General features: G+C 39.9%; 1 protein-coding gene across 1 annotated transcript in view; it reads left to right on the top strand.

Moving 5' to 3' along the window:
* PDE5A (phosphodiesterase 5A) overlaps window positions 1-17,803 on the top strand; it is a 120,402-nt gene that overhangs the window by 88,710 nt on the left and 13,889 nt on the right. Inside the window, exons 12-16 of the mRNA XM_027103612.1 lie at window positions 682-807; window positions 2,259-2,353; window positions 10,527-10,614; window positions 14,290-14,390; window positions 16,076-16,153. Coding sequence (XP_026959413.1) covers window positions 682-807; window positions 2,259-2,353; window positions 10,527-10,614; window positions 14,290-14,390; window positions 16,076-16,153 — 488 coding nt within the window. The remainder of the gene's footprint in view (window positions 1-681; window positions 808-2,258; window positions 2,354-10,526; window positions 10,615-14,289; window positions 14,391-16,075; window positions 16,154-17,803) is intronic.

Below are 17,803 nucleotides of genomic sequence, written 5' to 3'. Positions count from 1 at the left end.
CACACACACACACACACACACACACACACACACACACACACACACACCAGGGCTTTATGTTGCATATATTATTTTTTGTTAATTACTTCTTGGTAACAAAGCAGTAACTCTGCCTGAATATTTAAGCATAATTTAAAAGGGACAAAGATTGGGACTTGGAGCTCCAGTTTGTCCTTGGACATGTGCTGTGTGCCTTGCCCCCAAGCCATCCCCAGAGCCTCACACAATTACTTTTGCAGACATACAGAATGGGAGCATGAGAAGAACTGGAGACTGGCTGCTTGCATGGCTCCCTGAGAGTGAATTCATGCACATGTGACTGCCTACTTGGACTCTCCTAATTGATGACACATGGACATAATATCTTTTAAAAAGCTAGTCTGTGCCCTACCCATGACAAAAGTACCTTTCTTCGAGCTGCCTTGCATTTCACATCTAATTTAGTTAGCACGGTGGTTTGCATGGTAGGCTCTGAAGTCAAACTGCTGAGGTTACAAGCACTGTGACCTTGGGCAAGTCTCTGAATGTCACTTTCCTCATCTGTACAATAATCAAAATGGTAGTGCCTCCCTCAGAGTCCCGGGAGTTCGATGTAAATGCTTTGTACATTGCGTGAAGATTAATAAATGTGTGATAAATGTCAGCAGTTATTTTTACTACTTAACGCTTTATTTCCTAAAGGTTCTTTGCAGGTGGATTTTAAGTGTTAAGAAGAACTATCGGAAGAATGTTGCCTATCATAATTGGAGACATGCCTTTAATACAGCTCAGTGCATGTTTGCCGCACTAAAAGCAGGCAAAATTCAGGTACTTCTTAGAGCCATTTATATATTTAAGACATTTTGTTGCTTTGCTGCAAGAATACAGCATATTCTTTCAAGTGTTTTTTTAATGTGCACTAATGACGATTGAGAATAATATTTAATGCCACTTACAAAATAAATTACATTTTGTTAATTAAGGAAGACTGGTATGGCAAAATAATTTCTAATTTTCTTTCATATATAATATATATGGCCTATTTTTAAAAATCTTTAAAATAGCTTCATGTTAAACTTAATAGCCTTTGGGCAAATAAATGCTTCCTTCAGAAGAAAACTCTACAATATAAGAAAAGTATCAAATTTCTCATGTTCACATTCAACCTGCTCCATAGTGGAATTCCTCAAAAACCACTCAGGTCCTGAACTTGGCTCCATAGATGAGTCCAGGGTTCTCTGTCACATTTTCTCTGGAGCACTCTGTTAATTTTATAAGTACTATTTCATGGAAACGGTTTTGGTTTCATATACATTGACCAGAGACTGTTTACAGGAAGATCAATGCAGAAAACGTTCAAGTAATTCATTCTTTTCTGGGCCAAATTTTTCATATTTCTGTCCTTAGATTCTAACTTCAGTGGGAATCGACAAGTTATTCTATGTCAGTGATTCCAGGCATACATCATAAAACTGTTTTTAATTCAGAGCTTCCATGCTCTTTTTTATTTAATAAATTCTAAAAATGTTATTCTCTGTCTCTACTTTCATAGAGTGCACATTTTAGCTGGCTAGAGCTAAAAAAAGTGATTGTTGTCCAAGAAGCCATATCAGATACCATAGTAGTACTTTCCTGCCATAGCAAACATTTATAAGAAATAGGGTGGAGCTTCCCTGGTGGCGCAGTGGCTGAGAATCTGCCTGCCAATGCAGGGGACACAGGTTCGAGCCCTGGTCTGAGAAGATCCCACATGCCACAGAGCAACTAGGCCCGTGAGCCACTACTACTGAGCCTGCGCGTCTGGAGCCTGTGCTCCGCAACGAGAGGCCGTGATAGTGAGAGGCCCGCGCACCGCGATGAAGAGAGTGGACCCCGCATGCCACAACTAGAGAAAGCCCTCGCACAGAAAACGAAGACCCAACACAGCAAAAATAAGTTAATTAATTAATAAACTCCTACCCCCAACATCTTCTTTAAAAAGAAATATGTATATATATACATATATATATATATATATATATATATATAGACTATAGGTGGACAGGTTATTGATTATTTGAGGCATTTGAACTTTTTCAGTTGATAATGATAATCCCATTCTGAAAACAAAGTACGACTGATTGCCTGCAGAATAGGATTCTAGCGTGAGTCCTATGTGACTAGAAAGCACATATGTAAAGCACTAAGGAGAAAACCACGTGATTGGTGGAAAGAGGTGGTATAATGCGCTTTACCAAATTGTTCTTTCTCTTTCTTTCTTCTGCTCTTCGGTCGTGCAGAACAGGCTGACTGACCTGGAGATACTCGCACTGCTGATTGCTGCCTTAAGCCACGATTTGGATCACCGCGGTGTGAATAACTCTTACATACAGCGGTAAGGCATTCACCCCAGCAACAGAAGAGATTGTTTCTTTTAAATTGTAGTTTTAAAAGTAAAAGCCACCGCATAATTTGATGGTACAAAATTTCAGTTGGTCAAGGTCCCATAACATACTCTGGTTTTATTTAAGGGAAATGGAAAAAATAATGCAAGTCCAATATTGTGTTGGTAACATCTCTGGCCTGAAGTACAAAAACTATTTATGTTGAGAATCTTATTTCATTAGATAATTACCAAGCGTTTTGCTTTTGTTTATACACACCCAGCTTAAGAGCTTCATTGGAAAACTGTTAAGAGTAGATCAGAAAAGGTAGAATTTCACTCTGGAATAAAAGATAATATTTGAAAAGTGCTTAGCTCTATCCTAAGTACTTAGTAAATGCTGCCTAGAAAGAGGCTTTTGGTCTTAGCGAAGGCAGTGGAACACAGTGTTGGAGACTTTGGGCTCTGGGGTCAGACTTGGATTCAAATCCTACCTCTGCCACAGAGTTCCTCTGTGACCATGGGCAGGACACTCCTCTCTCTACACCTCCATTTCCTGGCTTGTGAAATCGAGATAACAGCATTCCTACCTCATAGGGTTCATATAAGTTTTAAGACATAACACACATCACTACCAGGTAGAATGCCTGGTACATATCTAAGTGTTAAATAAATCTTAGGAGCAGAAGCCTGCATTTTGGCTGATGTTGCAAGTAAGATACTAACTCTTCAGACAAGCTTTTCAGGCTCCCTTCTGAACCACGCTTAAGTAACATTTGCAATGACAAATGAGATAATAAAGGTGATATCACTTTTCATCAGATTTTTGAGCCACTGTGACATTTTTATTTTCTTGAAGCAAGTTAGTTGAAAGGCATACGTTTTAGTGGTGAAATCTCTTACTACAGAGCATTTTTAAGGTATGCAAGTGATTCAACTAAAGCATAGATCTCTCTAGGAAATTCCACATGTCTGATATCTTGAGGGAATTTCAGAAAGCTCTCTAATCACATTCCCTTTATCTAAATACAGTAAACGGAAAACTTCATGTAAAAAGAATTGTAGCGATGTAGCAACCGTGTCCTCTGCTGACCTTTGATGGGAAAAGATAGCAAGCTCTTGCCTGACTATCAGAGGCTTGCTGTCTCCTCTTTAAAGTCTAATGTTTTGGAGAACTGACTGGGTGACATGTCCTTTGTACCCTGTGCTTTGTCATGTGATTGTGGTCCTGAGCCTCCCATCAACACAGGAGTAATTATGGAAGGAAACAACGACGTGAAAAGATTTACAGCGCAGAGTCAAGCACAGCCTAAGGATGAGAGCCAGCGGTGCTGCCTTCTCTTCCTGCCTCAGCACTGAACATCATATCATTGGGATATGGATTATTAGTGTGTGGATTGCCATACTGCCCTGCTTTGGAGTGAAAAAAACCACTAAGCTATTTTTTCCTTTGTTTATTTAAAAATAATTACCCGGAAAAACATCTGGAGAAACGTCATCCTCTCTTTGAAAAAAAAAAAAGTCCTGGGAAAAAGTCAGACCACACAATCTTGCTTTCACATACACCACAGAGCAGACTTACACTAAGTAATAATAACTTTTAAAAAAATTAAAGGAGTTTCAGAGATATTTATTTCTTCCTACATCCTTGTGGTTTGAGTAAAGGAAACCAAGAATTTCCCAGGGATGCTTCTTTTTTTCCTTTCCCCAGTGGTAAACGAGTGATACCTCCAGTAGGATTTTCTTAACCAGGGGACTCTTTGGAGACTAAGAGTATCAGAAACATTTCCATATAAAGAACTAACTTCTAAAAAGGTGTACTGTGTCCAGACCTCATCAGATATTCAAACACTCTATAAAGAAAACCAAAACAGTAAGACACAAAAATAAAAGTAATATATCAAAAAGACAAAAAAGCCCTCATATGGTAGCAAAGTTAGAAACTGAACTCTGTCATTTGTGCTTGTTGAACATCTTTTCAGAAAATTAAATTGAAGTAAGATATTCCTTGTTTAGGAAACTGTGTTTTGATTCAGTATCTGATTCTTTGATTCCCTCTTGGCCTAGGAAGATTGCCATTGTGAAGAGCGCTTCAAGTACGCCAGTGAAATCTTTGAGAGAAGAGTTCACTGCTTGTGCTTTCTTCTCCCACATGGGTGGATGGAGGCAAGAGTGATTCCAGATAGTTATTGAATTATTCTTTTAAAAACAGGCAGTCATAGGAACAAAATGGCTGAAGCGCAGACATCTGCTTATGTAGAGAAATTTCCCCACGTTAGGCCTGCCGTCAATATAAGAGGACTCTTGTAGATGCATTTATTTGGTTAGATTCAGGATTGGTGTTTTATAAATATAGTGAAATTATCCTACATTTTAGGCAAAGAGATAATGTGCAGTTCCTGGGGCCTGGTACTTTGCTAGGCAGAAAGAGAGCTATAAAAGTATAAAATTCGGCTTCTGTTATCAAGGAATTTGCACAGTTTCACGAAACAATGGTGATTAATGCCAGAAAGTATCTAGTAAGTCCTGTGTTGTTTGATAACGTGGGCTATAAGTGGTCAGTAGAGGAGACTGACGATGATCGGTGTAGCCCATCCTTACTGTTAATGGAGGAGGTGAGACTGCAGCCGGATCTCTGAAGTGTGTAGGATTTGGAGAGGGGAGAGCATGAAGGTACTCCAGGAACACCATGAAGTGGGCATATTCATGGAACAGACATGATGGCTAGTCTGACTGGTCAGAAGGCTCACTGACTAGGGATGCAAAGGAAGAGGATGAACAAGTGGAAGTTAGAAGACCCTTCCGAGGGAGAGCTGGAAAACCAAGCCGTGCATTTTATATTCGGTGTAGTGAAAAGACAAGGAGCCATTGCTGCAGTGGGTAATGAAGACATTGTTTAGGAAGAAAAGTCTGTAAGTAAGGTACAAGGTAAATGGGTAATAATTAGAACCACAGAGTTCCAGCCAGAAAGCTGTTAGGTAGGGAAAGCCAGGTGTATGTGAACATCACATATTAGCTAGAGAAAGGAAGAGACTGAAGGAGAAAATTGTTTAAATATTGAACAGCTAGTTATATGCAGGAACGAAGGGATAAAATCATGACTCTGGGTCCAAGAAATTAACAATGATGGTGCCACTGACAACAATGAAGAACTGAGAAGTGTGTATGCATGTGTGTGTCCTTTGGGAGGGAGGATGGAGGGGAAAGGAGTTTTGGCAATGAGGAGAAAGTAATACATAGTATGGAGGTTAGAAGAGGTAAAATGACCAAATGAATGTTTTTTTCAAGATTAGAGATTCAGCAAAATCAATAAAAAATTTCCTGGTACCGACAATCAGATCATGTATAGTTGTCCTGGAAGAACTTGCCCTGTACCATGGTCCTCTCTGCTCTGTGACAGAGGAACAGGAGTGAGCTAAGGTCGTGAATAGGCACGGTGGTAACAGGGTCAGCAGGCTCCTAGAGGCTTAAAAGAGCAGTAAAGACAGCACAGGAATCACAATTTGTGAAGTTCACACTGAGGAGAGTCTATTTTAGCCAGTGAGATCATCCTTGGTAAGGTCGCAGGGCTTGAGAGACTAGAGATCTGAATATGAATAAAGTGCAAGTTCAGTTAGTCGCTAATAATAATAGTAATAATAATAATAGAAGCTAACACTTAATATAGGTCTTATCCCATGGCATTTGGAACTCCTTCTAGCACTTATGTACATGAGCTCATTTGGTCCTTAGACGACCACGCAGGAGCTGTGATGGTTATGGTGCAAATTTGAATCCTGACTCCTCTCACCTTGTGACCTTGGGCAAGTCATTTAAACTCCCTCTCTATGTTTCCTTCTCTGTATAGTAGAATAATGACAGTGCCTGTCTCACAGGGTTTCTTATAAGGATTAAGGAGTATAAGTAGATGTAAAGTGCTTGGAACAGTACCTGGCACAGACTACATGCTCAACACGTTTTAGCTATTTTCACAGGGGGATACTGTTAAGGACAGATGGGAGTTGAAGATCTTGCTTTTTTTTCCCCAGGGAGGGACAGGGAGTAGCAAAGAGACTATGCCTGGTAGCAGCTAGGAGCTGTGGAATAAAGAAGGGACTGTCTATTGTTAATGTGAAAAAAGGGCAATCAGCAGAGTCAAGAAGGTCCAAGAACTGGGGTCACAAGGTCAAATGAATCATCAACTTGAATATCTGTGATCACAGAGAATAGGAACATAAAATAACCCCTGACTCATAGAAGGCAATAGTGATGATTTGCATAGAAATTGTGAAGTTAAGAATTAAATGGGTTGGGACTTCCCTGGTGGCGCAGTGGTTGGGAATCCGCCTGCCAATGCAGGGGACATGGGTTCGATCCCTGGTCCAGGAAGATCCCACATGCCGCGGAGCAACTAAGCCACAACTACTGAGCCCGCATGCTGCAACTGCTGAAGTCCGTTCACCTAAAGCCCGTGCTCTGCAACGAGAAGCCACTGCAATGAGAAGCAACAAAGAGTAGCCCCCCGCTCACTGCAACTAGAGAAAAGCCCGTGTGCAGCAACAAAGACCCAATGCAGCCAAAAAAAAAAAAAAATTTTTTTAAATGCCAAATTTAAAAATAAATACATTACCAAAAAAAAAGAATTAAATGGGTTGACATGGGTCACAAAGAGTAGCTAAGAGATTTGAGCCCAGAGCAATATATATGGATGAGAAGCCAGATTAAGGACCGTTGTCAGAATCAGTGAAAAGGAGTACTGTGCTGGGGTGGCTGTGTTTTTCTCACAGAACTTTCATTTTCTGTTGATTTCTAAGGTTCTGTACTCCTGAGACATTGGTTTGATTTCTGCATTGGCATCCTTATGCCACTCTCAGAGATGGACCAACAACTGCAGGACAAGAGGAAATGCAGGGAGGGCGTGCTAGCCCATGACTGCTCACTGACATGTGGGAATAACCCAGCAGCAGGAGTGGTTTAATGGGTCCTTGTGACACACCCTCAAATAAAGAGGCAACGAAGCCTTGTGTTTGAGAGAGTAAAAAGTAGCAGGATATAGAATGCATTGGTTTCCATGAATATCTTTGTAAATGGGAAATTTGGGGAATTTGTCACCCTTTCATTGATTCAAATCCATATTTTTAGAAGTAAAGGCAAACACATAATTTGCATTCATCTATCTCACAAGCCAGGAATTTTCTCTAATGTGAAACCGTCCTTTCTGCACTGTCTAAAAATGTAATGTGCATTAGAAGTTTTAAACATGTCTGTGTTATATCCACCTAATCGCATTTCTAGTCCAGCTTCTGACTGGGTTGGTGAGTGGATACTGTGTGCAGAGTGCTGTGGGTCACAAGCCAGTGTGATGCAGTGAAAAGGATGCGTGTGAATCCCGGCTCTGCCTTTTCTGTTGACCTTGAACAAGTTAGATAATCTCTCTGTACCTTTGGTCATCTAAAAAACAAATGCTAAAATGCCAGTTTTAGAGGTCTCAGCCTGGGTCACCCAGGAGGCACAGCCTGAGACAAAAGCTGGCGTGCATATAGCTTATTAGCGCGTGCGATCCCAGGGAGCAGGAATGCAGGCCTGGGAGTGGGAAACAGAAGGGAAAGCCAGGAGAAGGACGAGGTATCCAGCTGTCCACCCATGCAGGCAGCTGGTGCTCAGTCCCACCAGGCGCTTTTGAGAAGTCTTACGACATGAGACCCAGAACTGTTCGCAAAAGGACAGAGACTGCAGGGGGAGGGGCAGCTCCACAGGCTGCCATACCCCACTGGTCACAGGGGACCTCCAGAGGCCTTAACTCCACACGCTCCAGGCTGAGTGAGTGTGAGTGCAGAGAGCCCTCCTGTGGGCAGAAGTGAGAGGTGTTCTCGGCGGGCCAGGGCAGGCGCCTTCTGACAGGCTCCTCGTGCAGTTTGTTAGAGCAGGCGTGAAGCTGGACACTACATCAATGGCTGCAGTATGAGGTGGGACTGAAGATTCTGATGTGGTGAGCTGAAGTGTCCTACAGAGGACTATTGTAAAAATTAAATGCAAACTACTTAGCACAGTGCTGGACATGGCATAGGCTCTCAGTAAATAGTAATTGGTAGATTCGTTTTCCCTAATGATAACAAACTCAAAAGGAATACAGGCTAACAGGGTAACAGACTTATAAACACCTAGCAGAATAAAACTGATACTAAGCTAATACTGGATGTGCTTGGATTCCTCGTATAAACGACAATAACAGATACTCTAGAAGCTTTTCCTTTTCTAAGTGAAGGGAATGAGGAAGGCGGTAGCTGTACTGAAGTTGACTTGAGCTTATTCGGTCTGAGTGATGAGAAAATGCTATTGCCAAAATAGAGACTATAGAATACAGGCAGGATTTGGAGGGAGATCATCGATTCTGTTTATGCTGGGCCCTCTCTTATCCCGGGCCATCTCCCTGGAGCACCTCATCCACTCCTGTGGCTTGGATTTCCAAGCATGTTGATGTGATCCACATCTCTCTCTCCAGCCCAGACCCGAGTTCAGACCGTTATACCCATTTGGTTGTACCTCAGGCACCTTAAAATTAATAGATCCAACACTCAACTAGTCCATCTTCCCCTTCTTCATCCCCCATCTCTAATCATCTTCTCCCTTTTTTCCTGTGTCAGAAATGACAAAGCAGAAGCTTAGCCTCCATACTTTCCCCCTTCATCTCCCGCATCCCCACTAGCTCCCAACATCAGGATTCATTGCCAGCTCCTAACTAACCTACCTCCTAAGCAGCTCTTTTTATTTGGGATTCCACCACTCTAACCCAGGCTGTCTCTTACCTGGGTTACTAGAATGGTTTCCCACTAGTCTCCTAACTAAATCCCAGTAGTCTCCATGCATCTCCAGTCTTGGTTCCAGCAAATTTATCTTTTCTTACAAATCTGCTCATTTTAGTCCATCCATTGCCTTCCCACTGTCCAGTGATAAGCACAGTATCTGACCCATGGTACAACTCACTAAATATGGAAGGAACAAGGAAGACAAGGCAGGAGTTCACTTGGGAAAGGTTACAACAACAAAACATGGCAGTTTGGAAGTCAGCAATATCCGTGGTGGGTTAAACACTAGTAGATGAGATCACCCACTCTCTTACCTTTATTTTCGTTTTACTGTTTTTGTTTTCCCTTAAGCTTCTCTCACTCCAACTCATTTTTTCCTGTGTTACATTTCTTGTCTTGGGTAGGTTCTCTATCTTCAGCAAATTAAGTGCAAAGTAAAATGATTCATGTACTAGTACAGAGGAATAACAAATCAATTGTATTATCTAACACTTGTATCGTGCTTTACAATTCATAAACCCCTGTCCTATTAATTCAAGAAACAGAGACTTTCAGGAGCTATAACTTTCTGTCTTCCTTTTAAAGAACAAAGAGTGCAAATGGTGCTTTATGTTCACATGTGAAGGGTCATGAGAAATAGGTGGAGGACTCTGCTTGTCATGCTTTAGAACTTGATTTGTGACTCTGTTACATATAATGAATTGACTATAATATTCCTCCCCTCACTTCACTCAGCCAAACGGTCTTTACCATTTTCCCCAAGTTCATTTTAGAGCACCGCCAGGATGTCCTGCATTGAAATAACCTGGATCCCACGCTGGGAACTTTTTCTGACTCAGCTGTCTCCTTCCTTCCTCCAGAAGGGGATGTGCACCCACTGTCCCCCATTTCCTTGCCTCTTATCACTCACACCTCAGCTAATTCCATCTCAGTTGACTCTTTTCTTATATACAGGCACACATAGGGACGCTGACCTTCAGCCTTATTTCAGAAGAAAGGCTTGCATGGAAATTTATTTCAGATTTTAAATTAATTGCACTTTTGAAATTGAAAACTATTATTGGCACAGCTATTTCAGAGATTTTTTTCGTGTGTAGAGAAAGTAATCCTTTATCCTTATTCCTTCTACTATTTTAATAAATATTAAAACCAATCAAATGGTTCATACTTTGAACTGGCATCAGTTAACATTGGTATTTGAAAACAGTTTCACTCTTTATATGTATTTCCCAGAGATTCCCTCACTCTTCTTAGCAAAAGGAGAGAAAATTGTTAGCTGGATTAATTTTTGTGAAGTAGCCTCTTTTTCAGTTAACCAATAATAAGGAGAAATTGATAACTGATATACTGGGGAAACTGATAATTTTTTTAAACTTTCTTCCTTTCCTCAACAAACCCAGAAGTGAACACCCACTTGCTCAGCTCTACTGCCATTCAATCATGGAGCATCATCATTTTGACCAGTGCCTGATGATCCTTAATAGCCCTGTAAGTACCTAATTTATGGTTGTAGAATTTTAACAGAGCACTTTATAAATTCAGTTTTATTTTTAAGTTTTGGATTTATTCCCAGCAACATAAATTCTTGAGCATGCTTTATTCCTTTTTGGGTAAGAAAGGCAAAGCCAAAACATTTGAGATCTTCGCAGCCTCACTTCTCTAGAAACCAAAACTGTCTAAATGTTGCCTGAAAAGGGAAAACTGGTTACTCACCTCCATTTGGTTATTCCAAGTGAGAAACAAACAAAACTGGTATTTTATGGCTCTCAGTTCTGTTTTTGTGTTTGTTTTTGTCAAATGAAGTGGTTTATACTACTCTCAAAGGTTTTCTTTCATAAGGCAGTACCTTTTCCTCTTTTTATGGAAACTTTTGACCACTAATAAACATTTTCATTAAGGAATAAAGCTATTCAACAATTTGGCTAAATGAATATTTATCAATGTAAGAAAGCATATAGTATGTTACTCTAGTCATATTTATGTTAAGGAAAATAAGGTTAAAATGATATATGCCAAAATGTTCGCAACAGCTTTGTCTAGTTAAACTATTAATACTTTTTTTATTTTCTGGTTTTGATTTGTTGTTCATTATTCACATTACCCATTGTATGCGTGTATTACCTTTATAAGAAGAAAACAGTGAAAGTTGTAGACGATTACGTTGAACAAGCACAAACGCATGGTATATAATTTTAAAGCAATTTTACCTCCATCTCTTTACATTTGCCCAGTGGCACTAGTTCTTCCCTGAGCCCCAGAAAACACAGGCGGCCCGTGACTTTTGTGGTCACTCTTTGATAAGTTTTACCCTCTAGTTACTACTTTAGGTCCTAAAATATAGCATACAGTTCTCAATTTAGAAACCAAAATGTGCAGCCCTATGTAGTAGTCCAGATGTGGGACTTGATTTAGTTTCAGGTTCTCTCTTCCCACCCTGGTTGGCTCCTTTCGTCCCTCCCTTATGTTTCTTCTGACTCCTTCCTCACCCCCAAACCCCCATGTCCCTTCCTACTCCCCCAGACTTGGAGAATAGGAAACAAGAGACTGGTAGTGTGATGAGTGTCCCCCTGTTTGTGCCTGGTAGGTGTTCAAACCTAGTTCTTTTCTTACGAGTAATTCCATGATCCTGGCCGAGCGCCTTAACTGTGTGGCTTTTCCACTGACGTCGCCTTAATATGAGTGATCGTCTCTGTCCAGTTTATCACCTTACGGCTCCTTCCTCAGCTCCCGGAACTCTGATTGTTGGCTTTCAGCTCCTTTCTGCTAAGGTTCTTTTGCCTTCTTTGTGGTCCTCTTGAACAGGACAGGACTTAAACCAACCCCATGCCTCCAACACTCAGAGAAGGCAGCCCGTCCTGTTCAGTAGCAACCTCTCCTTCACTGCTGCATCAGAGCATCTAGCCAGCCTGTGTCTTGCCTTGTAGATTTTCCAGACAGGAATCAGACACAGGGGTACTGGAGCCCACCCCACCCAGCAGACTCCAGCAGGCATACGCCGCGACTTCAAGCCACTCTCTCTTACTTGAGTGAAGGGGAACGCAATCGCACCTGTTGGTGCGGGTGAAGGGATAAGAGTTATGTGGCCAGTTTGGGAACCTCCTTATAAATTCTGCACATGCTCTAGTACAGACTGCTGCAGATGTGACTGTTTAACGTGAATTAGTTGATGTATGATTGGGAGGTAGGGGAATGATGTCAGTAAAATGTATAAGTTGTACTGTTTCATGAACAAGTTCTCTTGGGTGAGGTGCCAGAATTATGGGAGGTGAATTTTGACCTTCAGCAAGGAAGGAAGAAGCCCTCTGCTTGGCTCCTGCATGAGCAACCCTTTCGGTTCTGTTTTAGGAATATTGAAAATGGGCACTTAGCCCTGAGGCGCTCCCCCTCGCCTTGGGCTGGCTCTGGGCCCACGGGAAGGAGGTTGCTCTTCCTTCAGCACCTCCCTCAGTACAGCCCCATTGTCTCCGCCATCCAGTTCCCCCTGTGCTGCCTCTGGGCTTCCACAAACCACCATTTCCACTCAGCTGTTTCTGTGCTGCTTTAATGTCCTCAGAGGCAGCCCCTAGACTCGCTAGCCTGGCCTGTCCAAGTTACCTCCAGAGGTGCCAGTTCTTGATTTGGTTTGTGCTCTGGTTATAAAGTCACATAGGCTTTGAGTGGTCTGCCCTAACACTGTTTCTCCCAAAAACCATGTTATTTTTAGTGTGGGGTTTTTCCGAACTGAGACTTCTCAGGAATGTGTGTGTCGAGTTATAGCAGCAACATCTGTACCTTCATTGGAATTTGCTGTCTTTGCCCTTCAGCTTAAACTTCATTTTAATATCCTATTTAGTTTTAAACAAAATATGCTAACCTTTTAAAAAAAAAAACATATTTTACAGTATGCCTATCATAGCTCTCTCTGTTATTAGATAACATAAAACTTATGTAATATATTATTACTTAACATAAAAGGAATCTGGTTGTATATATGGCTGGCCTCACATTATAAGGCCCATCTATATTCTGTCTTTGTAAGCACCAATACACAAGAATTTACAGCCTTTGTTTTTGGAAGGGAAAATAAAAATACAATACCAAAAGACATTTCTACTTTTCACTTGAAATAGTTTTGTCTTAAAATAAATAAAAGTATCAGAATATAGTTTTGTTTTGCCCAGAATCTAAAGTGGCTTAATATTTAAAAATAATGTTTCTTGTGTAATCACAGATTCATTAATTAGACGTATACCACAATTTCAGCATCAGTTATCCTCTAACCAATGTTTGAATCTGGCTCAGCAGTTTCCTTTCTTCAGAACAAATCCTTTACCTCCAGACCCTATTTCTAAGCTTCTGGGTTTTTTCCTCAGCCCTGAGGTTTAGGAAGCACATCTGACTCAATTTACAGATGTTGTTTTGAGTATATTCTGGGTACCCAAGGTATGTTTTACTTAGTTCAAGATTAGAGAGTCACTGTGCTTTAAATTACAGGCAAGAAATAAAAAATGATTACATAGCAAAAACTTTAGATAACTTGCACACGGATTAGCCACCTTTGAAATATTCCTTATAGATGTTTCAACTCTTGCATTCTTTATACCACCAGTAAGCACATCATTGCTCACACCCTCTACCCATCTGTATTGGCATGTTCCTGAGGAACACACACTGTTCTCAATATGAAGTTAAAATTATATGAATCTGCACCAGAAATGTTATTGGATTTATTACAGAAGCCATAGAGAAATGATTTTTAAAATAATTGTTTACAATTTCCTCACCCTGTTCTTCACATCTATTAATACAGTTTTTGATTTTTCAAAGTTTTACTTGTTCTCAGATCATAGCAGTTAGCCTGCCCAAAGGAAAAAGGTATATAATTATTAGATTTGGGGCCTGGACTAAAGCCTAAGGAGTAGAAGAGTTGGGGAAGCATGCATACTTCAGCCCATGAACCATCATGAAGCTGTTTTTTCTTGTATGACAAGGCGATGAGGGTGGGTGCATAGAGAGGAAACATTATTTCACGGTATTTACTTTATGTAAGCAGGTGTCCTCTATCTTCCTGAGTTCAGAATACTAGGCATGTGTTTAAGAGATGTGACTATTTTTTCAGATTTTGTTCTTATCAGCAGCTTCTCCAGGTGGAATGCTAATGATGGTTTTCTTTTTTTTATAAAGGGCAATCAGATTCTCAGTGGCCTCTCCATTGAAGAATATAAGACCACGCTGAAAATAATCAAGCAAGCTATTTTAGCTACAGACCTAGCACTGTACATTAAGTAAGTTTTAAGAAATATGTTGATAAATAGGCCTTGGATGTGTTTGCATTGTTTCAAACTTTAAAAATCCACACTGGGGTATTTTTAGATTATAAGGACAAATGTCCTGGCAAAGCTGTCTATCAAACTATGGAGCAGTTTCTCAAAGGAAGCCAGAAAAGTCTACTTCTTCTGCTTACTTAATGTTATAGAAATTACAGAATACAGAGTTATTTCTGATGTTTGTCTCTGAAATAATGCGCAAAGCAAATAACCATCTCAAGGTCATTCCAAGCTGGGTTGGCCAACCTAAAGATTATGTAGGCCATTTGCTTTTCCTCCTTTCCTTCTCTCCCCCAACTTCTGACCATTTCACAATTCCTTTATACTGTCATCCAAGCTTACGTGGGCTGGAAAAGGAGCTGAGTGCCAGACAAGTAAATTTTGTTTCTTTTTATTGGATTTTGGCAAAAGAAGGATATTAATGCAGAACTTTAATGAAGTTAGTGATTCAAAAATTAAAGTATGCATTAGAGTGTATTAGGGATGTAGGTATGTTTGCATCATTAAACTGCCTTTCTAAAAGCAAGGAAAGATGTTGCTGCCTTTGGGCAAGCATTCGTTTCCCACACAGAGACTGAGGTCTTTGCTGCAAGTTTGGGAGTGAGGGGAGTCCGGCAGTCACATTCAAGGGATTTCCCAGGAACACAGGCCTCTCTCCCTCTGTACAAGGATGTGCATTATGGTTTTAGCCACTCTTTTGAGAAGTAAAAACAAACAGAAGAAACACACAAAACCATATACCAGATATCCACTGCTGTGCATCTGAAAGTAACTACATCTAAAAGAGTCTGTTTCCTTGGATTTTGGAGCACTTTAAAGTTAATTAGGGTAAAAGGAAATATAGTAAATTTCAGTGTATTCAAAATGATTGCAGAATAAAGATGATCAAATTACCAAGAATTTGAAAAATACCTGTAACCACAAAGGCTTCCCGACCCTTGTGGAGACCCACATGGCTCTCCCCTCTGAACCCTTTTGAAACCTCTTTTCATTTTTGGTACTTATTCACAGACGGGCAGTTTTGTTATGTAAGTTTCTCTTATGTTTGTGTCTTTGACTAGATTTTAAACACTGAAAGGAACTCATGTCTAATAATTTCCCAAGACGCCTAACAATGTTGAGCACATAGAGGTATTCACTATACAGTGAATGAATATTAGTTTATACTTTACTTGGTCATTCTTTGCTTCAGAAGGACTTCACAACTTTATAGTGAAAGAGTAATTATTATGAACATTTTTTACCCTATACCATAATATATGTGAATGAGGTATATGAAATTAAACTGAAAGCATACAGATCTTATTATGCCATACGCAAAATTTCTTAAATCATTCTTGGCATCAGACTTTTAACTCATATTGGTTCATTTTCTTAAAATCATGTTCAAGAATTGAAATTTCCATTATTTGTGATTCGTAGTTAAAAACGAGGTGAGATTTAATGTTTCAACCAAAGAATATGGTAGAAGAGAAGAAGGTAAGGTATTTAAGATTTTTAAATGATAATTTTTATTCTAAGATGAGAAAAAACCATTAGAGATTTTTTCCCCAAAAATTTTACTCCATGAGTCTTTCTAGACCAAAGGGATAAGAGCTTGGGGAACTCATCATAACTATGAAATATTTTTCTTTATTTTAAAGGAGGAGAGGAGAATTTTTTGAACTTATAAGAAAAAATCAATTCAACTTGGAAGATCCTCATCAAAAGGAATTGTTTTTGTAAGTAGGATTACTATCCTTAAAGCTGAAGTTTTGCTACCTAATTAATTTTATTGCAGTTATTTGTTACAATGTGATGATCTTAGAGGCTGTCAGAATTCTTGAGTGTTGTACAGAAATGAATATTTACTTGAAAAGAAATGCATTTGCAAATTCAAGTGAATGAATGACTTTTGTCCTAGAAGGACCTTTAAAATGTGGTAGAGTATCAGTACCAGGCTATAGAGTTCCCTTGTTCATACTCACAGTTCTTTGGAATTGAAGACCTGAAAATAGCATCCTAAAGAATGCAGGAGCAGGAACATGGCTGTGAAGTGTTTACTTCTCTTACGTGATAGCAGAGTAGCACTGTCAGAACTTAAGGGTTTCTGTTTTTCCTCACCTGTTCCTCTGTCCCTCCCTCCCATCCTTTGCTATTACTATCACTGCCTTTGTCATGACAAGAACTGGATCAATAAAAAAGAGCTAAGTGTCAATAATAAAGAAAAGACAGAGGTAGTAATACTAAGGATAGTGGTGTATTACAATTTTATACATTTAAACATTCCTTTAAATAGATTGGTATTACTTCACATGCAAACAAAGATGCAAATTATAAGGAAACATACAAATGCCCAGCTGTCTGTTCTCTCTAGTTATGCTTCACCTAAGAGTCTCAACGTGTTTTTAGAACAGTGCCTTAGAAAAGTACAGACACGCTACTGTGATTCGTGAACAGTTTTTCTCAATGACAAAACTGGAATCTGACGACAATTCCAAGACTGTGCCACAGTTTTCACTGCTCCACTCTCCTAACTTCTGACCTCTCGGCAGACAAGCACTCAGGACATCTAGTGCTTGCGTTGCCTCTTCCACTCTTCACAGTCCAGATTGTAGTTAAGCTCACACAGGTGCATAGTCTTCTTTGGGGGAGGCAGTTTGTATTGGCAAGTATTATTGAAATCCTTCATGATTAAAGATTTCTCTGGTGCACTCATTACTTGCGAGGGAGTTGGTATAAGAGATAGAATTAGAGGCAGAAAACTATTTTCTTTGTGGCCTAATATGGTTAGGGAGAATGTACTTTTAGGTTGGGTTTCCCGAGAGGGACAAGTGATACAGTCCTTTACCTTGAGTGCTTCTATATGACAGTGACGGCCTTTTTGCCTATGTCTTCAAACAAATTAAAAGGATTAGATGGCAGGTATTTGGACCTGACATGGGAAAACACTGCACTAAAGAGGGAACTATTTTCATACAGTAGTTTTATACAGTATTGAGTTGTAGAGCGCCTTGTCACAGACTCCAGACTCCAGTATGGTTTTCAGCTTCTCTAACAAGCGAAGGAATAACCAGCATCATCCTCTCATTTCCCTCTTTTCTCCAGCAGATACTGTTCAATAATTCAAAGGCTTTTCACATAGGAGTCACTACATGTGTTGAGTGAATTAGGATGACCCACCATAGTTCTTGCTGTCATGGAACTTTTATCAGTAGGACAGCTGAAGTTATCCTTTAATGGTTAATTATTAGTAATCAGTGTGTTTTCATCATACTGTCACTGAGATTGGAAGACCAAAGTAAAAAAAAATAATAATAGCAGGCAAGTTTGTGCTCAAAGGTTAATAACTTCTCTCCTGCTGCTAATGTGGAGATAAATGAGGCAGTGTG

The sequence above is a fragment of the Aethalodelphis obliquidens genome, unplaced genomic scaffold, assembly GCF_003676395.1.
Source record: "Aethalodelphis obliquidens isolate GAN/ISIS:26980383/991018 unplaced genomic scaffold, ASM367639v1 scaffold6, whole genome shotgun sequence".
Classification (NCBI taxonomy): domain Eukaryota; kingdom Metazoa; phylum Chordata; class Mammalia; order Artiodactyla; family Delphinidae; genus Aethalodelphis; species Aethalodelphis obliquidens.
The sequence above is the reverse complement of the archived record's forward strand: the minus strand, read 5'-3'. Positions and strand labels throughout refer to the sequence as shown.